Below are 23,599 nucleotides of genomic sequence, written 5' to 3'. Positions count from 1 at the left end.
AACGAGCTGTCCAATTAGTCCCACTTCCTTGCTCTTTCTCCATCGCCCTGCAATGTTTTCCTTTACAAGGATAAATTCAATTCCCTTTTGAAAGTTATTATTGAATCTGCTTCCACCACTCTTGACAGGCAACCCTATCCAGATCACAACAACGCGCTGCATAAAAAGAAACTCTCATCATCTCCCCTGTGGTTCTTTCATCACTTACCTTAAATCTGAGTCCTCTGGTTACCGACCCTCCTGCCAGTGGAAACATGTTCTCCTTATTTACTCTATCGAAATCCCTCATGATTTTGAACACCTCTATTAAATCTCCCCTTAACCTTCCCTGCTCTAAAGGAGAACAATCCCCACTTCTCTCGTCTCTCTACATAGTCTCATCCCTGGTACCATTCCAGTAAATCTCCTTCTGCACCCACTCCAAGGCCTTGACAATCTTCCTAAAGTGTGGTGCCCAGAATTGGGCGCAATATTCCAGCTGAACCCCAACCAGTGATTTGTGCAGATTTAGCGTAACTTAATTGTTTTTGTACTCTATGGGCTGGATTTTGTCAATGGGGACGTGGTGGAGGCGGGACTCCCACTTTCTGGGTTGTAATCACAGAAATCACAGAAACCCCACAGTGCAGATAGAGGCCATTTCGGCCCATCGAGCCTGCACCGACACATATCCCACCCGATCCCCGTAACCCCTACCCCACCCTATCCCCGTAACCCCACGTATTTAATCCCCCTAACACTAAGGGTCAATTTTTTTTATCATAGCCAATCAACCTAACCCGCACATCTTTGGACTGTGGGAGGAAACCGGAGCACCCGGAGTAAACCCACGCAAACACGGGGAGAATGTGCAAACTCCACACAGACAGTCACCCGAGGCCGGATTCGAACCCGGGTCCCTGGCGCTGTGAGGCAACAGTGCTAACCACTATGCCACCGTCCCGCCTCCATCGATTTGTGGCCAACCCACGCGATTTTCCCTTGATTGACCTTGTTGAGCCCGCCCAGCGGGCCAATTAAGGGACACCTGGTTACTGGTGATGTCAGGGATTGACATTTCATCTGTCAAGAGCTTTTGACAGATGAAATATCAGCGTTTGACAACTCTGTGAAGCTGTCAAACACTGACAATCTGACTTCTAACTTGACTCCACAGACTCAGTTAGAGATCTCTCCAGAACAGAAAGTAGAATGCTGCAACTTTTGACAGCTCGCGGCCATTCTGCTTTCTGTGCTGGTGAGATGAGAGACTCCCGAGACCTGAAGGAAGGAAGCCTGCATTAGTAAGTAAAGGTAAGTAAAACTTCTTTAAATACTTTACACACACCAAACACACTTACCTCTGCACTCATGCACCCATCACTCACCTGAACACCGGACATCTCGAACCCTCCAAGCCCTTCAGCCCAACGGTCCGCCTCGCTAACTTGGCGTGGTTTGGAGCCGTCGGGCAGCCCACACTTCAGGGCTAAAAATAGGGATTAGGCCAAAAACTGCCTGTTAACAGGCAGTTAATTGGCACTAATCCCCTTCCCGCCTCGGGGAGGCGGCTCCCAACACAGGTCGGGTACCTGCCTCCTGGGAAATGGGCATGGAGGCGGGTTGGGGGCGGGAGGGGTTCATGCCCCCCGATTCTGCAATTTCCCCCCCACTCCATGGGGCATGGAAATTCGAGCCCTGGGCCTCTACTTATAAAGCCAAGGTGCCCGTATGCTTTTTTTTAAAAACAGCCTTATTAACTTGTCCCGCCGCCTTCAAAGATTTGTGTACAAACGGCCCCAGTCTATCTATTCCTGCACCCCCTTTAAAATTGTACCATTTAGTTCATATTGCCTCTCCTCATTCTTCCTTCCAAAATACATCACTTCACCCTTCTCTGCATTAAATGTCATCTGCCACGTGTCTGCCCATTTCACCAGTCTGGCTATGTCCTCCTGAGGTCTGCTACTACCTTCCGCACTGTTTACTACATTTCCAAGTTTCATGTCATCTGCATACTTTGATAAGATGCCCTGTGTCATAAATCTCATCATCGAGAAACTACCTATGAAATAACACTGGACGGCCAGCTGGTGGCGCCGTCCGAGGAGTATAAATACTCGGGCGTCGGCCCCAGTTCACCAGGGACATTTTGTAAAGACAAGGAGCTAGTGGATACAACTAGACCTCCATGTTCTGAAACAAGTTGACTAAAACCTTGCTTTATACTCAAACCAAGTGTGTAGTGAGTTTTATTACGTCACCCTGTGTATCCAAGTCCGGATCTTTAATATATATCAAAAAGAGCAGTGATCCTAATACCGGCCCCTGGGTAACACCACCATATACTTCCCTTCAGTCTGAAAAACAACCGTTCACCACTACTCTCTGCTTTCTGTCCCTTAGCCAATTTTGAATCCATGCTGCCACTGTCCCGTTAATCCCATGGGCTTCAATTTTGCTAACAATTCTATTATACGGTACTTTATCAAACACCTTTTGAAAGTCCATACACACACATCAACTGCATTATCCTCATCAACCCTCTCCATTACTTCATCAAAGAACTCGATCAGGTTAGTCAAACAGGATTTGCCTTTCAAAAATTCATGCTGGCTTTCATTTATTAGCCCATGTTTTTCCAAATGTCAATTAATTTTGTCCTGGATTTTTGTCTCAAAAAGTTTCCCCACCACCGACGTTAGACTGACTGGCCTATAGTTGCTGAGTTTATCCCTCTCTCCCTTTTTTTGAAGAGAGGTGTAACATTTGCAACCCTCCATTTCTCTGGCATCACCCCCATATTCAAGGAGGATTTGAAGGTTGTGGCCAGAGCCTCCGCAATTTCCGTCCTTACGTTACCGGGTGGCTTTTCTACTTTGAGCATTGCCAACTTTTTAAGTACCTCCTCTTTATCTGATTTCATTCCATCCAATTTCTCTACTATCTCCACCATTTCTGTGACATTGGCCTCTTTTGTGAAGGCAGGTGCAAAGTACTCATTAAGTACAGGTAGACTATCCTTTATCCGAACTTCCGAAAACCAAAAACCTCTGAAAACCGAAAGTTTTTCGTTCAGCGTAAGTCATGCGCACGACATGACCCGAGTGGTGCAAAACATGACAGGAGTGGTCCTCCGGGGCCCAGAACAAGAATTCCCGCAGATTGTCGACACGCCGGCCTTCGCTCTCGATGTTAAGTGTGACTGAGGGAGCTCTGCCTTTCCCTGTGAGCAGGGCAGAGGGTCACAGAGTTCCCTCCTGGGTAGGAGATTGCAGGCCGAGCCGGACAGTGTGAAGGAGGTACCGGGAGAGTGAACCCAACGATACAGCGGCCCGTCCGATAGCTGCAGCGGCCCGTCCGATATGCTGCCATTCTATCCAAACTTCCGGATAGACCAGCGCTAATGTTGTCAGATACGAAGGTTTTCATCTCCGTATCTGACAACAAACACTGTTGCTCAGCAACAGCTTGTAAACACTCGGCCCGTGGCTTGGAAGCGTCTCTGAAGCTGTTGCTAAGCTACAGAGACGCTTTCCAGAGCCTGCCTGTGAAAAGAATGCTAGGAGTTTCCCAGTCTGAAATAATACCTTCTGAAATCCGAAAATTTCCGAAAACCGAAACACAGCTGGTCCCAAGGTTTTCGGATAAGGGATAGTCAACCTGTACTTCAGCCGTGCCCTCTGCCTCCACAAGTAGATTGTCCTTTTGGTCCGTCCGGATCGGTCATGGCCCTGTGGGTAGCGGAGCGGGCCCAAGGGCCGTGTAGCCTGATCCTGCTCCTATTTCGTGTGTCTAATTCTGTTAGATTCAGGAGATGGTTCTGTGATAGTGGATTGGCGGTTAGGATCAGATCAGCCATGATCTTATTAAATGGCGGAGCAGGCTCGAGGGGCCGATTGGCCTACTCCTGCTCCTATTTCTTATGTTCTTATGTTCTTATGTCCCTAATCAGCCCCACCCTTCCTTTGACTATCCTGCTATGATTTATATGTTTATAAAAATACTTTAGTGTTCCCTTTTACGTTACCCACTAATCTTTTCTCATGCACTCTCTTTGCCCCTCTTATTTCCTTTTTCTGTTCTCTGCACTCTCTGTATTCTGCTTGATTCTCTACTGTATTAGGAACCTAACATTTATCATAAGCCAGTCAGGCAGCATCTGTGGAGAGAGAAACAGAGATTTTAACTGACCCGTGGAGTCGGGATTGGAGGCGTGCGGGAGGTTAAAATCCTGAATTCGGGGGTCCCGACACCATCCCGCCCCCAAACCCGCCTCCATATAAGTTTCAAAGGAGGCGGGTACCCGCCCCGCACTGGGACCCGCCTACCCGAGGCGGGAAGGGATTAGTGCCAGTTAACTGCCTGTTAACAGGTAGTTAACAGGCAGTTTTTAGCCTAATCCTTATTTTAAAGCTTGAAGTGTGGGATTCCCGATGGCTCCAAACCACGCCAAGTTAGAGGAGTCGGGCCGTCGGGTTGAAGGACTTGGAGGGGTCGAGATGTCAGTGTTCAGGTGAGTGATGGGTGCATGAGTGCAAAGGTAAGTGTGTTTGGTGTGTCTAAAGTGTGTAAAGAAGTTTAAATTACCTGTACTTACCTTAACAGCCTTCCTGCCTCTAGGTTTCGGGAGTTCATCATCTCACCGGCACAGAAAGGAGAACGGCTGCGAACTGTCAAAAGTGACAGCCTGCAGCTTTCTGTGCTGGAGAGATTTCTAACTGAGTCTGTGGAGAAGGACTCAGGTTAGAAGTAAGACTGTCAGTGTTTGACAGCTTCAAACAGCTGTGAAACGCTGATATTTCATCTGTCAAAACGTCTTGACAGATGAAATTTCAGTCTGTGACGTCACCTGTTGCTGGGTGGCCCTTAATTGGCCTGCTGAGCCCGCTGTGGTTGTAGTCCTGCCTCCTTCCTGACTTCTGAGTGAAAATCACCCCCAATGTTTCAGGTCGATGACGTGTGAAAGGCCATTGACCTGAAGCGTTAACTCTGTTTCTCACTCCACAGGTGCTGCCTGACCTGCTGAGTATTTCCAGCATTTCCTGTTTATATTTCAGAATTCCAGCATCTGCAGTATTTTGCTTTTGCATTTATCATAAGCCTCCTTTTTCTGCTTCAGTTTAATCTCTGTATCTTTAGTCTCCCAGTTATATAAGGTTAAACAGCTAATTTCACACTTGGTCAGTCTTTTCATACATTAAGAGCAGGATAAAATTGACTTTTTCTGACCAGTTTTTATTGCTGAAAATTGAGTGGCTATTTCCAAAACCAAAGGAGAAAGAGGCTACAGGCCTCACGTAACCAAACAGCTACTCAATAGGTCACATAGCCCACCTGGAACAACACAAAAGTAGTCACGTGAAACAGCAAGTTCCCAGTCTCGGCCGTGCGGTCATTCCAGGGAGATGCTCAGCAGAAGTTTAGCAGCTCCTTCACAAGGCAGGAGGGGAGCTGAAAGCAGGAGATGTCCCTGCACAGCTCCCGAGCATCTGGTAAGCGGTGCACAGCACAAGAGACTAAAGGGAAGAGAGGACCGAAAGCACAATTGGTTGCGGGGGGCGCGGGGCGGGGGAATAGAGGAAATGCAATTATAAAATGACTCTTCAAGCTAATTCTAATTGTACCCTGCACGGAACATAGAAGATAGGAGCAGGAGTAGGCCATTCGGCCCCTCGAGCCTGCTCTGCCATTTAATGAGATCATGGCTGATCATCCAAATTCAGTTGTCATAAATCGCAACTTCTACAAGAAGTAACTCAGGAAGTACTACTGGATGACCAGCTGAGGGCGCCGTCCGAGGAGTATAAATACTCGGGCGTGGGCCCAACTTGGCCAGAGACAATCTGGAAACAGGAAGCTAGTGACTACTAACTAGACCTCCATGTTTTGTTACAAGTCGATTAAAGCCTTGCTTTATGTTCAACCAAGTGCGTAGTGAGTCTTTATTACATCACCCTGTCCTTGCTTTCTCCCCATATCCCTTGATCCCTTTAGCCTTAAGAACTATATCTAACTCCTTCTTGAATATATTTAATGAATTGGCCTCAACTGCCTTCTGTGGTAGAGAATTCCACAGGTTCACCACTCTCTGGGTGAAGAAATTCCTCCTCATCTTAGTCCTAAATGGCTTACCCCAAACATTACTCCAGCTTTCAGCTTTGTTTCTTAAAGTTCCACTGGGATAATATGCTGATGGCCTTAGGGTAGTCATTGATCTTCAGTACGAGATGAGAGTAGTATCCCTGAGAATCCCTGTCAGAATTCCAAAACCAAAGATTCTATAGAGAGCAGAGAGTACATGCACAGCCTCCATCGACAATTCCCATATATTAGACCCAAGCAGCTTTGAGGGGGGGGGGGGGGCTGGGGTTGGGCAAAAGCCGAGTCATCCCACTGGTGTGTTTCGCCATTTAAACCATGGAACTATTTCTGAGGTAAAAATCATTGCGGGAAATGAAGGAAATAAGTGACACTGAGGGGAATTTTAACCTGGAGGAGCGCGTGGGTTTGGGTGAGGCTGAGGGGGCTTAAAACTGGCAAAAATGTCAGCGCATCGGGAAGCCGGCTCCAACCTGCCGACTTCTGGGTTTAACTGGAGTGCGTTAGGCTGCTTGCACGCAATCCCCTCGGGAAAGGTGGGTTGCCTGTTTAACATTCAGTCGTTGAGTATATTCAAGAAAGGGATAGATAGATTTTTGAATATTAAGGGAATCACGGGATATGGGGGACAGTGCAGGAAAGTAGAGATGAGGTAGCTGATACCTGGGATGGCAGGAATGACGTATGAGGAGAGATTGGGTGGATTGGGCTTGTACTCGCTGGAGTTTAGAAGAATGAGAGGGGATCTCATTGAAACTTATAAAATTCTAACAGGACTAGACAGACTAGATGCAGGAAGGATGTTCCCGATGGCGGGGGAGTCCAGAACCAGGGGTCACAGTCTAAAGATAAGGGGTAAGCCATTTAGGACAGAGATGAGGAGGAATTTCTTCACCCAGAGAGTGGTGAACCTGTGGAATTCTCTACCACAGAAGGCAGTAGAGGCCAATTCATTAAATATATTCAAGAAGGAGTTAGATATATTTCTTAAGGCTAAAGAGATCAAGGGATATGGGGAGAAAGCAGGAACAGGGTACTGAATTTGGATGATCAGCCATAATCTCATTGAATGGCGGAGCAGGCTCGAGGGGCCGAATGGCCTACTCCTGCTCCTATCTTCTATGTTTCTATGTATCAGCCATGATGGAGCAGGCTCGAGGGGCCGAATGGCCTACTCCTGCTCCTATTTCTTATGTTCTTATCTCCTAAACGCTCAATTAGAGCGATATTTCAACTGGCTTTAACGGCACATCTACGGGTTTCCCGGGCTTTCTGAAACTCGCCAGTGAAAGCAAAGCGAGAACACAGCGGCAATTGAGAAGGCTGAATCAAGCTCAAGGAAATACTGCAATAAATGCTCAGTGCTCACAGCTGCTTTCTTACCTGCTCATGGGAAAGGGTTTCTCCACAGTACCTTTGCTGAGAGGTTGCTTTCTACACTTTGGAGGTTTTCTCAATCGCATCAGCATGGGCGATGCCTTGGATTGGACATTGGACAAGGACCAATAGGACCACCACCAGTACCAGCAGCAGCCTGATGGTCAGAGACCTGTAGTTGAGCAGCAGAGAAGGGTGCAGCAGACAGGCGCAACTCACAGGAGGCACTACTTGCAAAACAGGGTCCACAGGCAGAGGCTCAGTTTCCTTGACATGCCTGAACAGCTGTGTCTCAGGAGGCTCAGGTTGTCGTGTCAGGTGCTGGCAGTAGCTTCCCAGAAGAAGACCTGCTCCCTGCTGGACCTTGGTGGCCATGCGTTACCAGTGGCTGTCAAAGTCACCACCACCCTCAACTTTTTTGCCTTCGGGTCCTTCCAGGGCTCTGCTGCGGACATATCCAGGATCTCCCAGTCGGCGGCCCACAAATGCATAAGACAGGTGACTGATGGCTTGTTTGCCAGGGCCGGCAATTATGTCAACTTCGCCTGCGATGACGCCAGTCAGAATGAGCGGGTGCTCGGGTTTGCGTCTCTGGCTGGCTTCGCACAGGTGCAGGGCGTCATCGATTGCACACATGTGGCAGTCCGCACACCTCCAGATCTAGCAGGAGTATTCATCAACCGCAAGGGCTGCCACTCCATCAATGTGCAGCTGGTGTGCAACCACAAAAAGATATTTCTGCAGGTGTGCACCAGATTCCTGTGGAGCTTCCATGATGCTTTCATCCTGCAGCAGTCCAAGCTCCCTGATGTCTTCGCAAGCACACTTAAGGGATGACTGCTAGGAGAAAAGGGATACCCACTTCAAACCTGTGACTCCCTTCAGAAACCCAAACAATGAAGCCCAACAGCGCTACAATGAATGTGATATGACCACCAGCTGTGTGATAGAACAAACCATCGGCATGCTGAAGATGCACTTCAGGTGCCTAGACAGACCTGGAGGCCCTTCAGTATGCACCAGACTGGGTCTCCAGAATGGTCATGGTGCTGCGCTCTGCACATTGCGCAGCAGCAAGGTTTGGACCTGCAGGAAGAACAATGTGAAGAGCTCAGACCCTCTTCAGATGAAGAGGAGGAAGACGAGGAGGAGGAAGGTGAGGAGGACAGTCAGCTGCTCACATTGCTGCCAGGGATGCCCTTATTAATGCAAAAGTCACTTAGGTTGCACATGTGGACCCATGTCACAAGCACATGCAATGGCCACTCTTCCCGCTCCCGCACTCCCCCAGTGCCACTGACACAAAATAGTTCTGCAAACAACCAACCACCCCTTGAACATCCTGCCGTTGGTCCCCATCAAATTATGTCTCCCCATTCATCAGCAGAAAAGTTAAAAGGCGACTTGCCACCCAGCACACAAGCATGGACAAGGCCGGAAAGTAGTGCAAAATAATAATATTTATGCGACCTAACTGAGCAACAGAAACTTAACATTGTCTCATACACCCATGTGCCTACCCTTGGGCAACTACAGGAAACTCTCTTTTATCCGGCGCCGACGGGACCGGCGTGGTGCCGGTTGATCAAAAAGTCCAGATTACAGAGAGGTATACTTACCAAGGTACGAGAGCCCCGTACACAGCCACAGGTGCAGGAGCCCCGGTTACACGGCCACAGATCCAGGAGTCCCTGTTGCACGGCCACAGGTGCAGGAACCCCGGTTACACGGCCACAGATCCAGGAGTCCCTGTTGCACGGCCACAGGTGCAGGAACCCCGGTTACACGGCCACAGATCCAGGAGTCCCTGTTGCACGGCCACAGGTGCAGGAACCCCGGTTACACGGCACTTGTGCAGGAGTCCCGGTTACACGGCCACAGATCCAGGAACCCCAGTTACACGGCCACTAATATACAGTAAAACTTACCTGAACCTGCTCCTGAATTTTGCCGGTTAAGAGAGATTTCCGGACAGTGAGGTGCCGGTTAAAAGAGAGTTTCCAGTACAAAGCATTACTTTTCCTACAACTCCTATATGGTGCAACCCCTGTGGCTTGAGCAGAGGTAGAGGCAGGCTCCTCAGATCCCTGCTCTGACGGCTGTTGGCTGACGTCCTCTGGGTTTTATAGCCCGTGAGGAGCCCACCAAAGACTGCTCCACCCGCTCCTACAGACTTGGCCATTGGGGGACGAGACAGCATGTGGACTACTGATTGGAGGGGGCAGGAAACGGGTGAGAAGTGGAAGTGCTTTGAGTGGAGTCCCCACTTCACCATCATCCCTCTCATGGTCTGTGCCAGCACGTTGAAAGAGCAGTCGTGCTGAGTCCCACATCCCCGCTTTTTGTCCGTAACCCTGTGAGTTCCTCATCCTCAAGAACCCGTCCAACTCCCTTTTAAAATTATTGATGGAATCAGCTTCCTCCATCTTCTCAGGTCGAGCGTTCCTGATCCCCACAACTCTGAGTGAAAACATTTCTCCTCCTCTCCCCTCGAGATCTTTATCCAATGATTTTGAATCTCTGACCTCTGGTTATTGACCCACTCGCCAGAGGGAATAGTTTTTTTCCATCTATTCCATCACAAAACCTCTCATCATCTTGAAGCCCTCGATTCAGTCACCTCTTAACCTTCTCTGTTCCAAGGAGAACAATCCTAGCTTTTCCAACCTCTCCTCATAACTGAAGCCCCTCATCTGTACCCTTTCTAAGGCCTTTACATAAGAACATAAGAAATAGGAGCAGGGATAGGCCACTTGGCCCCTCGAGCCTGCTCCGCCATTCAATAAGATCATGGCTGATCTTGGGCTCAAAGCCCCGCCCGCTCCCCATAACCCTTCACTCCCTTATCTTGCAAACATCTTTCCTGAAGTGTGGTGCCCAGAATTGACCACAATACTCCAGCTGAGGCCTAACTGTGATTTATAGACCTAGAAATTGAGTGTGTTTGCGCTGGTCGTTAAGGCCCATTCGGCAAAAAAAATGGCGTCCACCTCACTTCCGTCCACCTCCGGCGCAGGACACGGCAGCCGCCATTTCCGTAAGGGTCACAGTGCTGCCAAAGGCAGCGCAGGCCCCTGAAATGTAAATGAGCAGAGCGTGACGTCAGTCGGCGTCCAACGCTGACTTGACGCTACGTCTGCAAACTTCGACCGTTTCGCTCTGTTTAACGCCGGGTCCTAAGCTCGTTCAGAAAAGTGTGCATGAAGCAGCCCTGCAGAGACGCTGTCAGCGCTTCTTAAAGGGACACACACACATCTTTCAGGTAAGTTTGGAGTTAAGCTTTTAGACTTTTTTATATTTTATTTAAGTAGTGGCTTGGTGCAATAGATGTTAAAAATGTTTAAAGTGTGCAGGGAGTGCTGCTGGACACTTGCAAGGCCTTGGATGGTAAACGAAGGCCTCTGAGAAGACAGAAAATGCTGTAAATACTCAGCAGGTCAGGCAGCATCTGTGGAGAGAGAAACAGAGTTCACATCTCAGGTCAAGATGCTGCCTGACCTGCTGAGTATTTCCAGCATTTTCTGCTTTTATCTCAGATTTCCAGTATCCACTCGTAGAGGGAAGAAGAGGAAGCAGAAGCATAAGAAGCAGAAGAGAGGAAGCGGAAGGAAGGATGCAACCTCGGCAGTCCCTTTCTGGCCATGATATCCGGGATGGAATCATCCGCCTGCGGTACCAGTGACCAAAACCCCAATTCCCCTTTCAACATTTTGAAGATGCATTCACTGACTTTTTTTTATTCATTTCTGGGATGTGGGCATCGCTGGCCAGCATTTATTATCCATCCTTAATTACTCTTGAGAAGGTGGTGGTGAGCCATCTTCTTGAACCGCTGCAGTCCGTGTGGTGAAGGTACTCCCATAGTGCTGTTAGGGAGGGAGTTCCAGCATTTTGACCCAGCGACGATAAAGGAACGGATATATTTCCAAGTCAGGATGGCGTGTGTGACTTGGAGGTGGTGGTGTTCTCATGCGTCTGCTGCCCTTGTCCTTCTAGATGGTAGAGATCATGGGTTTGGGAGGTGCTGTCGAAGAAGCCTTGGCGAGTTGCTGCAGTGCATCTTGTAGATGGTACACACTGCAGCCATGGTGCGCCGGTGGTGGAGGGAGTGAATGTTTAAGGTGGTGGATGGGTTGCCAATCAAGCGGGCTGCTTTGTCCTGGATGGTGTCGAGCTTCTTGAGTGTTGTTGGAGCTGCACTCATCCAGGCAAGTGGAGAGTATTCCATCACACTCCTGACTTGTGCCTTGTAGATGGTAGAAAGGCTTTGGGGAGTCAGGAGGTGAGACACTTGCCACAGAATACCCAGCCTCTGACTGGCTCTTGTTGCCACAGTATTTATGTGGCTGGTCCAGTTAAGTTTCTGGTCAATGGTGACCCCCAGAATGTTGATGGTGGGGGATTCGGTGATGGTAATGCCATTGAATGTCAAGGGGCGGTGGTTAGACTCTCTCTTGTTGGAGATAGTCATTGCCTGGCATTCGTGTGGCGCAATTGTTACTTGCCAATTATCGTCCCAAGCCTGAATGTTGTCCAGGTCTTGCTGCATGCGGGCATGTACTGCTTAATTATCTGAAGAGCTGCGAATGGAACTGAACACTGTGCAATCATCAGCGAACATCCCCACTTCTGACCTTATGATGGAGGGAAGGTCATTGATGAAGCAGCTGAAGATGGTTGGGCCTAGGACACTGATCTGAGGAACACCTGCAGCGATGTCCTGGGGCTGAAATGATTGACCTCCAATCACCACAACCATCTTCCTTTGTGCTAGATATGACTCCAGCCAGTGGACCTTGACCACTGGTCTGAGGTCATGAAGCTTCTTTGGGCACTGGAGCCAAGTCGTGGGGGCGAAACTGACGGCCTTAGTGGTCTGGTCCTACATTGTACTTTCTGGTGGGCCTCCTGGCCCCTATGGGTAGAAGACCTCTCCTGCGGTGTTAACCGCCTGCACAAAACTGGAGTGCTGCTTGCGAGACCCTGGGTGTCGCTTCCCTGGCTTGCTGAGCCATTTGTTTTAATGTTGAAGTCCTTTTCCCATTTCTTTAGCTGTGGAAGGCTTTAAGAGCTGAAGACTGCCTATTTCTAAATGATTTTTTTTTCATTTTAGAAGGCAGTTCCCCTTTACGGGACCGACACTGCTTTCTAAAATGACAGCCTTGCTTTAAGACAACGCTGTTATTGCTCCAGGGATACTATGGCCACGCTACATTGGGCCTCCTGCTGAGAGTACTGCCGAAAAACCAGTCTTGCACTCCAGGTTTTGCGCTGCGCTAATTTAAATTAGCAGGCAGCACCAAAATACCGGTGCTGCTTGTGCTATCATTTCGGGCGGCCATTAACTTGGGCCTGCGGTGGCAACGGCAGGTTTCCGGTCTACTCCAATTTCTGGGCCATAAAGTTCTAGCATGATCTCTTTGCTTTTATATTCAACGTCCTTAGTTATAAACCCAAGTAACTGGTATGCATTTATTAACCGCCTTATCAACTTGGGTGTTATTTTTGCTTCCAGAATTTGCTTCAAACTAGGGTGAAAGCAACTGTGAGCAAACATGTTTTTTTTCGATCGATAAAAGTGAAAGGTAATGGCCCAGAAATTCGGGTCGGAGGCTTCCCGCGGGTGCAAGCCCCCGACCTGCACTTACCTAGCGTGCCGGCCGTTGAGCTGTGGGCCCGCGTGGGATTCCGATCCTGGGCCTGCTCCAGCTGCCGGCGCGCAGTGCTTGCGTATCCCAGGGGCGCAGTTAGTTCGAAGCGTCCCCTGGGATCACATGGGCCATGGAGAGCCAATGGTAGCAGGGAATGCTTCATTCATAAGTTTGACAGGAAGAGCTGTCAAACGTATAAATACTATAAGCCCCAAAACATCACTAATCTTCAAATAAATTTTTAAAAAATCACATTTTTAAAATAACTATAAGTTACATGAAATAACTATTTTAAACAATAATTTAAATTTTTGAAAAAATTAATTACATTTTCTAACAGGGCTAAAAATAAACTTACTTTTCTTTAAAGTATTTAAAAATAATAAACCTGTGGAAAAAATGTTTTAATTTTAATTAATTCACCACTTACCTTGTTAAAAGCAGGCCTTGCGCCTGCTTTTTAAAAGTGTAACTGCTGGAGACTTACCCTCCCGGAGAAACCTGGAAAAAAAACGCAAGTTTGATGCGCACGCGCTGCCTCTCCCGCGCACGCGTTCCACCTCTCAACCCCTTCTTTCAGGGGAACAGAAGTGCCGGTTTCCCACGCATGCGCAGTGCATGCACGAAACTGGCACTTTTGTTGGGTCTACGCGTGAGTACCTCGTGTGTACTCACGCGTTGGGACACGAATTTCTGGGCCAATGTTTGTAAATCAACAACAAGTTGCCTTTATATAGACTTCTTAAAAAGGAGCGAACATTCAGTTCCACAACTGCTCATATCTAAAATACGGAGCAAAAACACGCACCGGGAATTGAAATTTCAAAGCCGGCATGAATCTCATTTTAGATTTCATTCTCTGACCCTTGATTGCAAACCGCCCTTAAATTTCTGTCAGGTTTCTGTCGTACGATATACATATGGATTGATTTTTCATTCAGTCTTTTCCATGCTGCTGCAGTGCTGTGTTTCTGTTGCCGTCTTAAGACACTGCGTGACGTATGAATCAGAAGATGTGCTGATTTTACAATGCAGCTCCTGCAGAGCGTTGCTGCCTGCACAATGTGGGATCAGAGCTATGATGTAAGTACAGTCCTTAGAGTTCTTTCAATGTAGTTATTTATAGATACAGATAATTGCAGATATTCATTTTGATACATTTAGGCCATAGAGACATAACGGCACAGAAGGAGGCCATTCGGCCCATCGAGTCCATGCCGGCTCTCTGTCGAGCAATCCAATCAGTCCCATTCCCCCGCTCTAACCCCGTAGCCCTGCAAGTTTATTTCCCTCAAGTGACTATCCAGTCTCCCCTTGAAAACATTGAGTGTCTCCGCTTCCACCACTTACGTCGGCAGCGAATTCCAGGTCATCACCACTCGCTGCGTAAAATAGTTTTTCCTCACATCCCCCCTGTATCTCTTGCCCAAAACCTTAAATCTGTCTCCCCTAGTCCTTGTACCATCAACTAGTGGGAACAGCCTTTCCCCGTCTAGCCTATCCAAACCCATCATAATCTAGTACACCTCTATCAAATCACCCCGCAACCTCCTTTGCTCTATTGAAAACAAATCCAGCTTCTTCAACCTGACCTTGTAGCTAAGCTGTGCGACCCTTCCTCTTGTACATTTTTACAGAACCATTGAGGAGCAGCAGGAAGCAAGGAACAAGAACTGGCCAAACCAACTCTGAGCTTTGACCACGTACAATCCATTGCATCACGACCCCAACCTATTCAATCCATCTCGAAACAAAGGGTTCTGCATATTTCCTCTCAGCCTTTCCCGCCGAAGTGAAATACAGTGAAACACCAGATATCTCATCAACCCTACTGATAGCCAAGTTCCGCAGCCATGAGGACGGCCTCAACCGAGATCTTGGGTTCATGTCACGCTACATGTAACCCCACCTGACGCAGGGTCATCCAGACTCGAGTCGACATTGGCTTGTTCTCTCTTCACAGATGCGGCCGGACCTGCTGTGATTTCCAGCAAAAAAAATAAATGTTTTTTGTCTGTTTTTTTGTTTTTCATACAGACCCCAGCATCTGCAATATTTGACCCCTTGTGACCCCACCTCACTGTTCTTTGATGTAATGTTTTCCTGACTGACCTGTTTGGACACCATTCACACCTTTGATTGCTGTGATTATCTCTCTGCCGAGGTGTGATAAATGGCAGTTGGAAAGATTACCTGTAAACATCTGACATTATTCTCTGACTATATAAGCTGTGTCTTTATGCATTTCTCCACTTTACCTGACGAAGGAGCAGCGCTACGAAAGCTTGTGATTTCAAATAAAGCTGTTGGACTATAACCTGGTGTTGTGTGACTTCTTACATTTGTCCACCCCAGTCCAACTCCGGCATCTCCACACCATGGCTGCATCCATTATTCATCCTTGACTAGTCATCTTCATTGGCAACACCTCAGCATATTCCCAGCAGGGCAGCAACCACAAGTGACCATTTCATAGAAATTTAAGCACAGAAGGAGACCATTTCCATCCATCATGATTGCAGTGGGCTAGCTCAACAATCAAGCTATCTACGCTAGTCCCATTCCCCTGCTTTTTACCTGTACTTTAATATTTCTCAATCACCACTGAACTATTGTTTCCAGAAAGGGTAAGGGGGAAAGTGAGCTGGAAAGGGAAGAATAACAAACATCTCCCCCTGATTAGGAGATAAATGATGTTGTTCATTTATTTCCCTGCCCCACAATGAATTGTCATTTTAGAATTTCCATTCTTCGGGGAGGCACTTGCGTGCCATCAGCTGTAGCGCCTTCAGCGAGAGGCTCCATTGGAAACAGGGCTGACCATGTCCTGCCTGTTGTGGGAACGGTGCGAGGCAGAAAAGCCATTAACTTACAAAACAGAAGGACATCCCCACCAAGCCCATTCGGCTCTCACCCAGCACCCACACGTAGACACTGTCCAATTTTCTTTTAATCACACATGTAAAATGACAGCATGATTCATTTGATTATATCATTTGAAAGTGGTGCTATCATTATGTAAAAACAGTGACCATCCTTTTCTCCCTCCCCAAAATGGTCCCTTTTAGAAAAATGAAATCACCATCCCAGGGTGGAAGAAAGTTCAGCAGATACAACTCGATGTGCAACAGAACCCTCTTGCTGCGTACTGAAGTGTCTCACTGTGCAGGGTCTGCACTGGCAGGAAGTGGTCCATATTTGGAACGTGTTGATCCCACATTGTCTTTTCTCAGTAAACAGGGGCTGACTATCTCACCCACACACTGCGTCCATAGCTGCACCTCACTGATTCAGCACTTTACATCCTCACTAACCACCCCCGCCCTGATCACTTCTGCTTTATCAGCTGCTATCAGCAAACAGCACACTTGGATTTTCAGGCGAAAGAGGAAGATTAAAACCCTCAGGCGCACTAGAATCCTTTTCTATCTATTAAAGTTGTGAGGGAACATTCTGGAAGGTCAGCTTGTTTCCGGAAAGGAGAGACTCGGGTTCACAGATCACAGAAATCACAGAAACCCCACAGTGCAGATAGAGGCCATTTCGGCCCATCGAGCCTGCACCGACACATATCCCACCCGATCCCCGTAACCCCACGTATTTAATCCCCCTAACACTAAGGGTCAATTTATCATAGCCAATCAACCTAACCCGCACATCTTTTGGACTGTGGGAGGAAACCGGAGCACCCGGAGGAAACCCACGCAAACACGGGGAGAATGTGCAAACTCCACACAGACAGTCACCCGAGGCCGGATTCGAACCCGGGTCCCTGGCGCTGTGAGGCAACAGTGCTAACCACTATGCCACCGTGCAACTTGAAGTTTCCGAGATTATGAAGGGTTTTGTCAAAGCTGATTGGTCACAATGGTGAAAGGTTCATATCCCAGAGGGTGCAACTTAAACATTTGGTAGTAAGAAGGTAGAACGTATATGCCCAAAACTAACCAGAGTTGTGGAATCAGTTACCAGGGAAGGCCATTTAAATGGGTTGTATAAATAGGGTCAAAAGACAATTAGAGGTGTTTCTGAGGATGAAAGGGATTGAGGGACATAGTGAGAAGGTTGTTTGGTGTCCCTGATCTATTTGTTGGCCTTAATGTCTTTGTTCCTTGAAATTCTTCTGTCGATGCACAGTTGGTCAGGACGCACCCACGGGAACAGGGCACAAATGGTCAAGCTTTGATTAGAAGGTTAGCATTCCAGCAACCATTGAGAGTTTCTCCATTCCGTAGACTGTGGAAGCAGCAATGTACTGTCGCGCTGGGCTGCCGATTTAACAGGCGGGGCTTCAACAGCACGTGGAGATGGAAGTTTGGGCTTATTTTTTCCTACACACTCCTCAACTGTTTATCTGCAAACACTTGTCTGCAATCGAGAACAGCAATAGTTGGATGAGCAGGGGCATCGATGATAGACAAAATAAGACTTGGTAGTGGTTGACCCTTGCACCTCGAAATAGCACTATAGGCAGTCAGACTTGCAGCTCTCCCAGCCAAAGAACGGTGCATGGACTTAGCAGTCAACCTCCTTAGTCCTCTGATTCAAAATAATACGTTTCGAGTAAGCACGAGACACATAGTAGTGTAGTATACAGAACAGACTTTATTTGATACAGGAAACTTTGGTTTATCCGGAGGTTGTATGTCCAGAAACCTCAATCTAACGGCAGAAATCAGCAGCTGTTTTGGTTAGGTTTTTTTTCTTCTCCTAGCATTTTTTTTTAACAGTCAGGCTCTGGAAAGCCTTAGCAACAGCTTCAGAGACGCTTCCAAGGTATGGGCCGAGTGTTTACAAGCTGTTGCTAAGCAACAGTGTTTGTTGTCAGATACGGAGATGAAAACCTCCGTATCCTTCAACATTAGCGCTGGTCTAGCTGGAAGTTTTGATAGATCGGCAGCAGCTCGGTGCCGTCGGTGCCGGATATCGCAAAGTTTCCTGTACACAGTACAGGTGATCAGTCTAACTATACAGAGAGTGGCTTTTCCGCTTCAAATCTATCTTTCGGGCCCTCTAAAGAAATGCTGAAAACCATGCTCCTTTATACACCATAATTTTGCCTACATCAAAGGTAAATGTCATAGATAAGACTGCATGACGTATCTATTCCCAAATCCTTGGAAGACAGTCTATTCATGCAAACATTTGTAGTTGTTTATTCTAAAGCTACTTCCCTTAAATAAGACTTCCTGACCTAACTGTCCTTAAACCCTTTGAAGAACAGACTTTATCAACCGTCATCTTTCCATACTATAGCTAATGGATCCCTCTACCTATGTTTATTGCCCTAGCCCCTGAAGTTACACTTTATTACTGTTGTGTATTTCTTTGCACAAGTACTTTACATATCAGAAGACAAGCTATGCCTTCCTCTCACGACACTTCAAAGTCAGCCTGTTTATACTGGAAAGCCTGTTGCTCCAAGAGACAAAGAAGTTTGACTGTTAACCCTTAACTCCCCAAGATGTCCACCATACATCTCTGCAGGATGTCCGACAGATGGCAAAGGCAGAACTCAAACAGCAAGATACAGTGGGGAGATAAACCTCAAGAAACTTCAAAATAAAATTTGAGGAGGGGAAAGTTGTTTTGTATATGGTCCAAATTAAGGATTTATGGTGCAGCTCAAACTAGGCATCATAGCCAAGTTTTGGGTCCTGGCTATTGCAGAGTAATTCTCAGGAACCCCCTTTAAGAACTGTCACTGAACACTGTCTGTTTTAGGTTGGCAGTATCAGGTGCAGGGACATCAATGTCCACTCCTGAATGAAATAATTCTCCAGAAGAGCTGAACAGAGGACCCTGTATCAGGCCCAAATTCTTTTTTCAGTTGGGAATGGAGGGACCCAAACTCACTAACTTCTTAACCTCTTCCTTCAAACAAACAGCAATGACAGGATCCTGACAGACACTCTGAAGAACCAATCACCTGCAAAGTTCACCCATCAGTCACCTTTGCTGCTGCAATCAGTGCGTTAAGGGACGCACAACCCACAGAAAAGTACTTGGAGCCAACTGTAAATATGTTTGGCTCCAAAAGGGCTTAATCCGATATTTGAATTTCAGAGCCAAAGCTAATAGATTCTTGGCACTGAAGACTGTCCTCTTGTCCCACTGTCTCTCCAGTCTGCTCTTCAAGCCGGCGCCTCATACTTAAATATCAGTTAGAAATTATTAGAGTAATTTTAATATACTTTAGGCTTTTTTCAGCCAGTTTCCTGGGGATTATTTTCTTTCCTCCACTCCTGAAGACTCTGGGGGAGAAATTGGGTGAGTAGCGCCACCTGTTAGCGCCTAAAGAGGCAGCCAGTGGCTGTAACGCCACTGGCCGCGCCTCCCGCGATATTCAGCAGGGGCGCTAATGGTGGCGTTAGCCTGTTGCGCTGCGCCACCACCGATGACGTCATCGGTGTGCACAGCGCCCCATTCGTGCCCCGATCGCGATATTTGGTAGCAAACGCCGCTGTTGCGCCGTTCGCTACCCGCGCCCGGTTCACGGGGCCTTACTGCTCCAGCAGAGGCGCAAGTTAAGGTGGAGATGCGGGGCGGACGGTTTTTTTGGCGGCCGCCTGCCAGCACCTCCGTCCCCGGCCTCCAGATCCCCCCCCCCGCGGCATTGCCGGCTGTTTCCCGAGAGCCCGCACTTCTCCACGGTGCCGGGTTCTTTTGCCGGCACTCGCGATCAGGATTTGCGCTGCTGCAGGCCCCTCCCCCTTAACAATGGGAGGAAGGCCTGCAGTACTGCAGCGTGCTGTGCCGCAGCATGTGGCGCTGCAGCACGTTGCACTGCGAAATTCACTTTCAGCGCCCTAAGAGGGACGCGGAGCGCCTCGAGCCGCGCCCCGTCTCCCTCTAGGGGCACTGAGGCTGAATATCTGACGATTGCTACTGCTCCGAACGCTGCGCAAAAATCTGCGCCCAGGCGAACTTGGCGCCAGTTTGGCGCCTCACCCCAATTTCTAGGCCGACTCTTTATGGACTACAGCTCCACGGGTACTGGCAGCCCTCAGGTACCTCACCCAGGTGGCTATTCTGAAGGTGTCCATCTAGAGTAGCCCAAGGGTGTTGTCAGGATGTTTGACCATGGAGTGGGTATCACAGCCGAGCCCACAAGCCCGTCCTTACTCAATGCTCACATTGGATTGCAGCTCGGAGCATTTGACCTGGGTCTCCCTCATGCTGGTGTTAGTTGCAGCGTCGCTAGTTCTGCCCCAGTTGAGATAAGTTGGCCCAGAAATTCGGGTCTCCACGGGTGAGTACGCACGGCGTACTCACCCGTAGGCCCAATGGAAGTGCCGGTTTCCTGCATGCACTGCGCATACGTGGGAAACCGGCACTTCTGTTCCTCTGAACGAAGAGGTTCAGAGGTCGAACGCGTGCACGGGGGAGGCTGCGCGTGCGCATCAAACTTAGTTTTTTTTTTACAGGCTTCTCCGGGAGGGTAAGCCTGCAGAATTTAGAAATATAAAAAGCAGGCGTAAGGCTTGCTTTTTACAAGGTAAGTGGTGAATTAATTAAAATTAAAACATTTTTTCCACAGGTTTATTATTTTTAAATACTTTAAAGCAAGGTAAGTTTATTTTTAGCCCCGTTAGAATATAAAATTATTTTTTCAAAAATTTAAATTATTGTTTAAAATAGTTATTTCATGTAATTTATAGTTTATTTAAAAAATGTGATTTTTTAAAACATTTATTTGAAGGTTTAGTGCTATTTTGGGGCCGTAGTATTTATAAGTCTTGACAGCACTTCCTGTTAGACTAACGAATGGAGCATTCCCTGCTCCGATTGGCTGCCCATGGCCCACGTGATCCCAGGGGACGCATCGAACTAACTGCGCCCCTGGGATACGCAAGCACTGCGCGCTGGCAGCTGAAGGAGGCCCCGGATCAGAATTCCACGTGGGCCCACAGCTCAACGGCCGGCGCGCAAGGTAAGTGCAGATCGGGGGCTTGCACCCGCGGGAAGCCCCCGACCCGAATTTCTGGGCCAAGGAAACTCAGCACGGAATAGCACACAAAGGGTAGTAGAAATCCCTCTCCTCCCAAAAGGCTCTGAATGCTAGAACAATTGGGGCTTTCAAGACTGAGATTGATAGATTTTTGTTAGGTAAGGGTATTAAGGGATGTGGAGCAAAGGCGGGTAAATGGAGCTGTTCCTGAGGAGGCGAATATATTATTTAGGAAGATCCTCGGTCTAATATTAAATATAAGCAAGCTCGTTTGCAGAGTGCCCCTTCCCTCCCTGGCCCAGGTGGAGGGAGGTCATGAGAGACAACTCCTCATTGAGTTACAATGGTCTTCAAAACACAGCATCAAAGTAGGAGCTGACCAGACAGCGGTCATATGGGACTCCCATCATTTTCCCAATGATCTCCGAACCATTTTGAAGTGCAGCACCGTGTCTTTCAGGGGCTACCCTTTGCTTCCTGCAAACCATCTGTCCCTGCGGCCTCAGTAACCGACAGTGCAGCCAGTGCTAGACCGAGGGCCTTTCATCTTGCCAACAGTAGGTCTGCATGGAAGGGATTAAAAAGAACTTTTTTGGAATAAAAATGGAGATGGGCTCAACGAACACATGTCTACAGCAACAATCTTATAGAGTCTTATTGATTCAGAACTGAAGCTGTGTTAAGAGGCCCCCTGAGCACACCTGTACTTGCTATTTTTAATCAGAAGAACATCAGAGACTAGGAAAACTGTGATGCTTCACATTATGAGTAAGAATAAGGGAGCAGAGAAGTTATGCACATCAGTCACCGGACGAGCAAAACCAGCAATGCAACACCGAGCGAATCCACAAGGTTAGAACTACTGCTGAACGCCAGCTAACTCCAGACCCACAGGGGTTGATTTTCACTCCCTTCACCTGGTGTTAACAGGGCGGTGACGGCCTCAAAATGGGGTTGGTAGCCTTAACGTCATGATGCGGCCGGCGCCATTGTTAAAGGGGCCTGCTGTCGGGTGTCCAAAGCGTCCGCCTTTTTCGGGGGATAGGCCCCTTTTAATATGGACATCGGGGTCCTATGACGTAAATGGGACCTCGATTGCCACTTCAGGAAGGAACTGGTCAGAGTGCAGGCTGGGAGCAGTTCCACGAGTGATGGAAGCGAAGAGGCCCAGCAAAGGTAAGTCTTGAATTACCTTTGCGAGCGTTGAAGGAGGAGGAGTGGACCTCCGGGGCCCACAAAAAAAACAAGGCCGCTGCTCTCCCGGGTCCACCACCCTCCGTGCTCGCACCGCGCCCCACCCACCCACCCCTCAATTTACCTTCCTGGCAACAGCTCGGGGCCATTTTCCAATCGGTCGCTCAAAAATCAAAATAGACCTCATTGTGTCTCACTCAGATTTAATAGTGTTATCTGTTTTAGTATATCTCATAATTTTATTTATCATTTGTTGGTTTGCACCTTCCAGCGCCCCTTGCAGGTCATTCAGAAGTGCACATGTTCAGCAGATAATGCAAAGGGGGCAACATTTGGTTACATAGAAGATAGGAGCAGGAGTAGACCATTCGGCCCCTCGAGCCTGCTCCGCCATTTAATGAGATCATGGCTGATCATCCAAATTCAGTACCCTGTCCCTGCTTTCTCCCCATATCCCTTGATCCCTTTAGCCTTAAGAAATATATCTAACTCCTTCTTGAATATATTTAATGAATTGTCCTCAACTGCCTTTTGTGGTAGAGAATTCCACAGGTTCACCACCCTCTGGGTAAAGAAATTCCTCCTCATCTCAGTCCTAAATGGCTTACCCCTTATCTTTACGGCCCGGGGCGTGGCGCTATTGGCTAGCACCTCAGTAGCGCCCCGCCGAATTTCTCATCAGGCACTATTAGTGCCCCGCCTGGGCGATAAGCCCTTTGCGCCCCATTAGCGCCACCCGGAGGCGCAAAGGAGGCGAATTTCGCCCCCAAAGTGTCTGCACTGTGACCGCACCAGCACACTGCTTGTACCCAAGACATTGTCAAAATAAAATCATGCGATAAAGGCAGTTGAGTCAGAAATCAGGACCAATAAATGGAATCATCTTGCTAAATCTGCAGCAGTGGAAGTACGGAGAAAAGGACTGCAAAGAATGATTGAAATTTCAAAATCATTTCGGTCTACGTTAAACAGCCAAAGTCAACCACGCTGAGACACAAAGGCTCCAGCTCCTGCTTTTCTCTGAGCCCCATGGTTGGGTGAAAGGACATGAACATGATGCACTGACCTGGTTACACGTGTTGATTTCAGCCCCATTCTTCAAGTAGTCGAGGAGTTTGTCCAAGTTCCCGGATCGTGCAGCCCTCAGGAAACTGGTTGTAGCATCTGCCTAAGTGCAAACAGAGAGACAAAGTGTTACTTATAAATCTGCTAGTCCGAGTTTACTGCTAACCCTAGTTTGTACTGCAGCTGCACAATCCCCCGTTCAATTGGTGCAAAGGCGCACACGGTGTAGAATACATTGTAAACCTACAGTTTGCACCAGTTACATCGGTGTGTACAGGCA

At 48.1% G+C, this 23,599-nt stretch overlaps 1 protein-coding gene across 9 annotated transcripts in view; it reads right to left on the bottom strand.

Moving 5' to 3' along the window:
- LOC147098019 (ankyrin-1-like) overlaps positions 1 to 23,599 on the bottom strand; it is a 378,257-nt gene that overhangs the window by 256,626 nt on the left and 98,032 nt on the right. For all 9 annotated transcript variants that reach the window (XM_085971217.1, XM_085971219.1, XM_085971218.1 and 6 more), the window contains exon 2: positions 23,321 to 23,422. In XM_085971217.1, the coding sequence (XP_085827343.1) occupies positions 23,321 to 23,422 (102 nt within the window). The remainder of the gene's footprint in view (positions 1 to 23,320; positions 23,423 to 23,599) is intronic.

The sequence above is a fragment of the Somniosus microcephalus genome, chromosome 30, assembly GCF_052327205.1.
Source record: "Somniosus microcephalus isolate GS21.2 chromosome 30, FLI_Smic_1.0, whole genome shotgun sequence".
NCBI classification, from domain to species: Eukaryota; Metazoa; Chordata; class Chondrichthyes; order Squaliformes; family Somniosidae; genus Somniosus; species Somniosus microcephalus.
The sequence above is the reverse complement of the archived record's forward strand: the minus strand, read 5'-3'. Positions and strand labels throughout refer to the sequence as shown.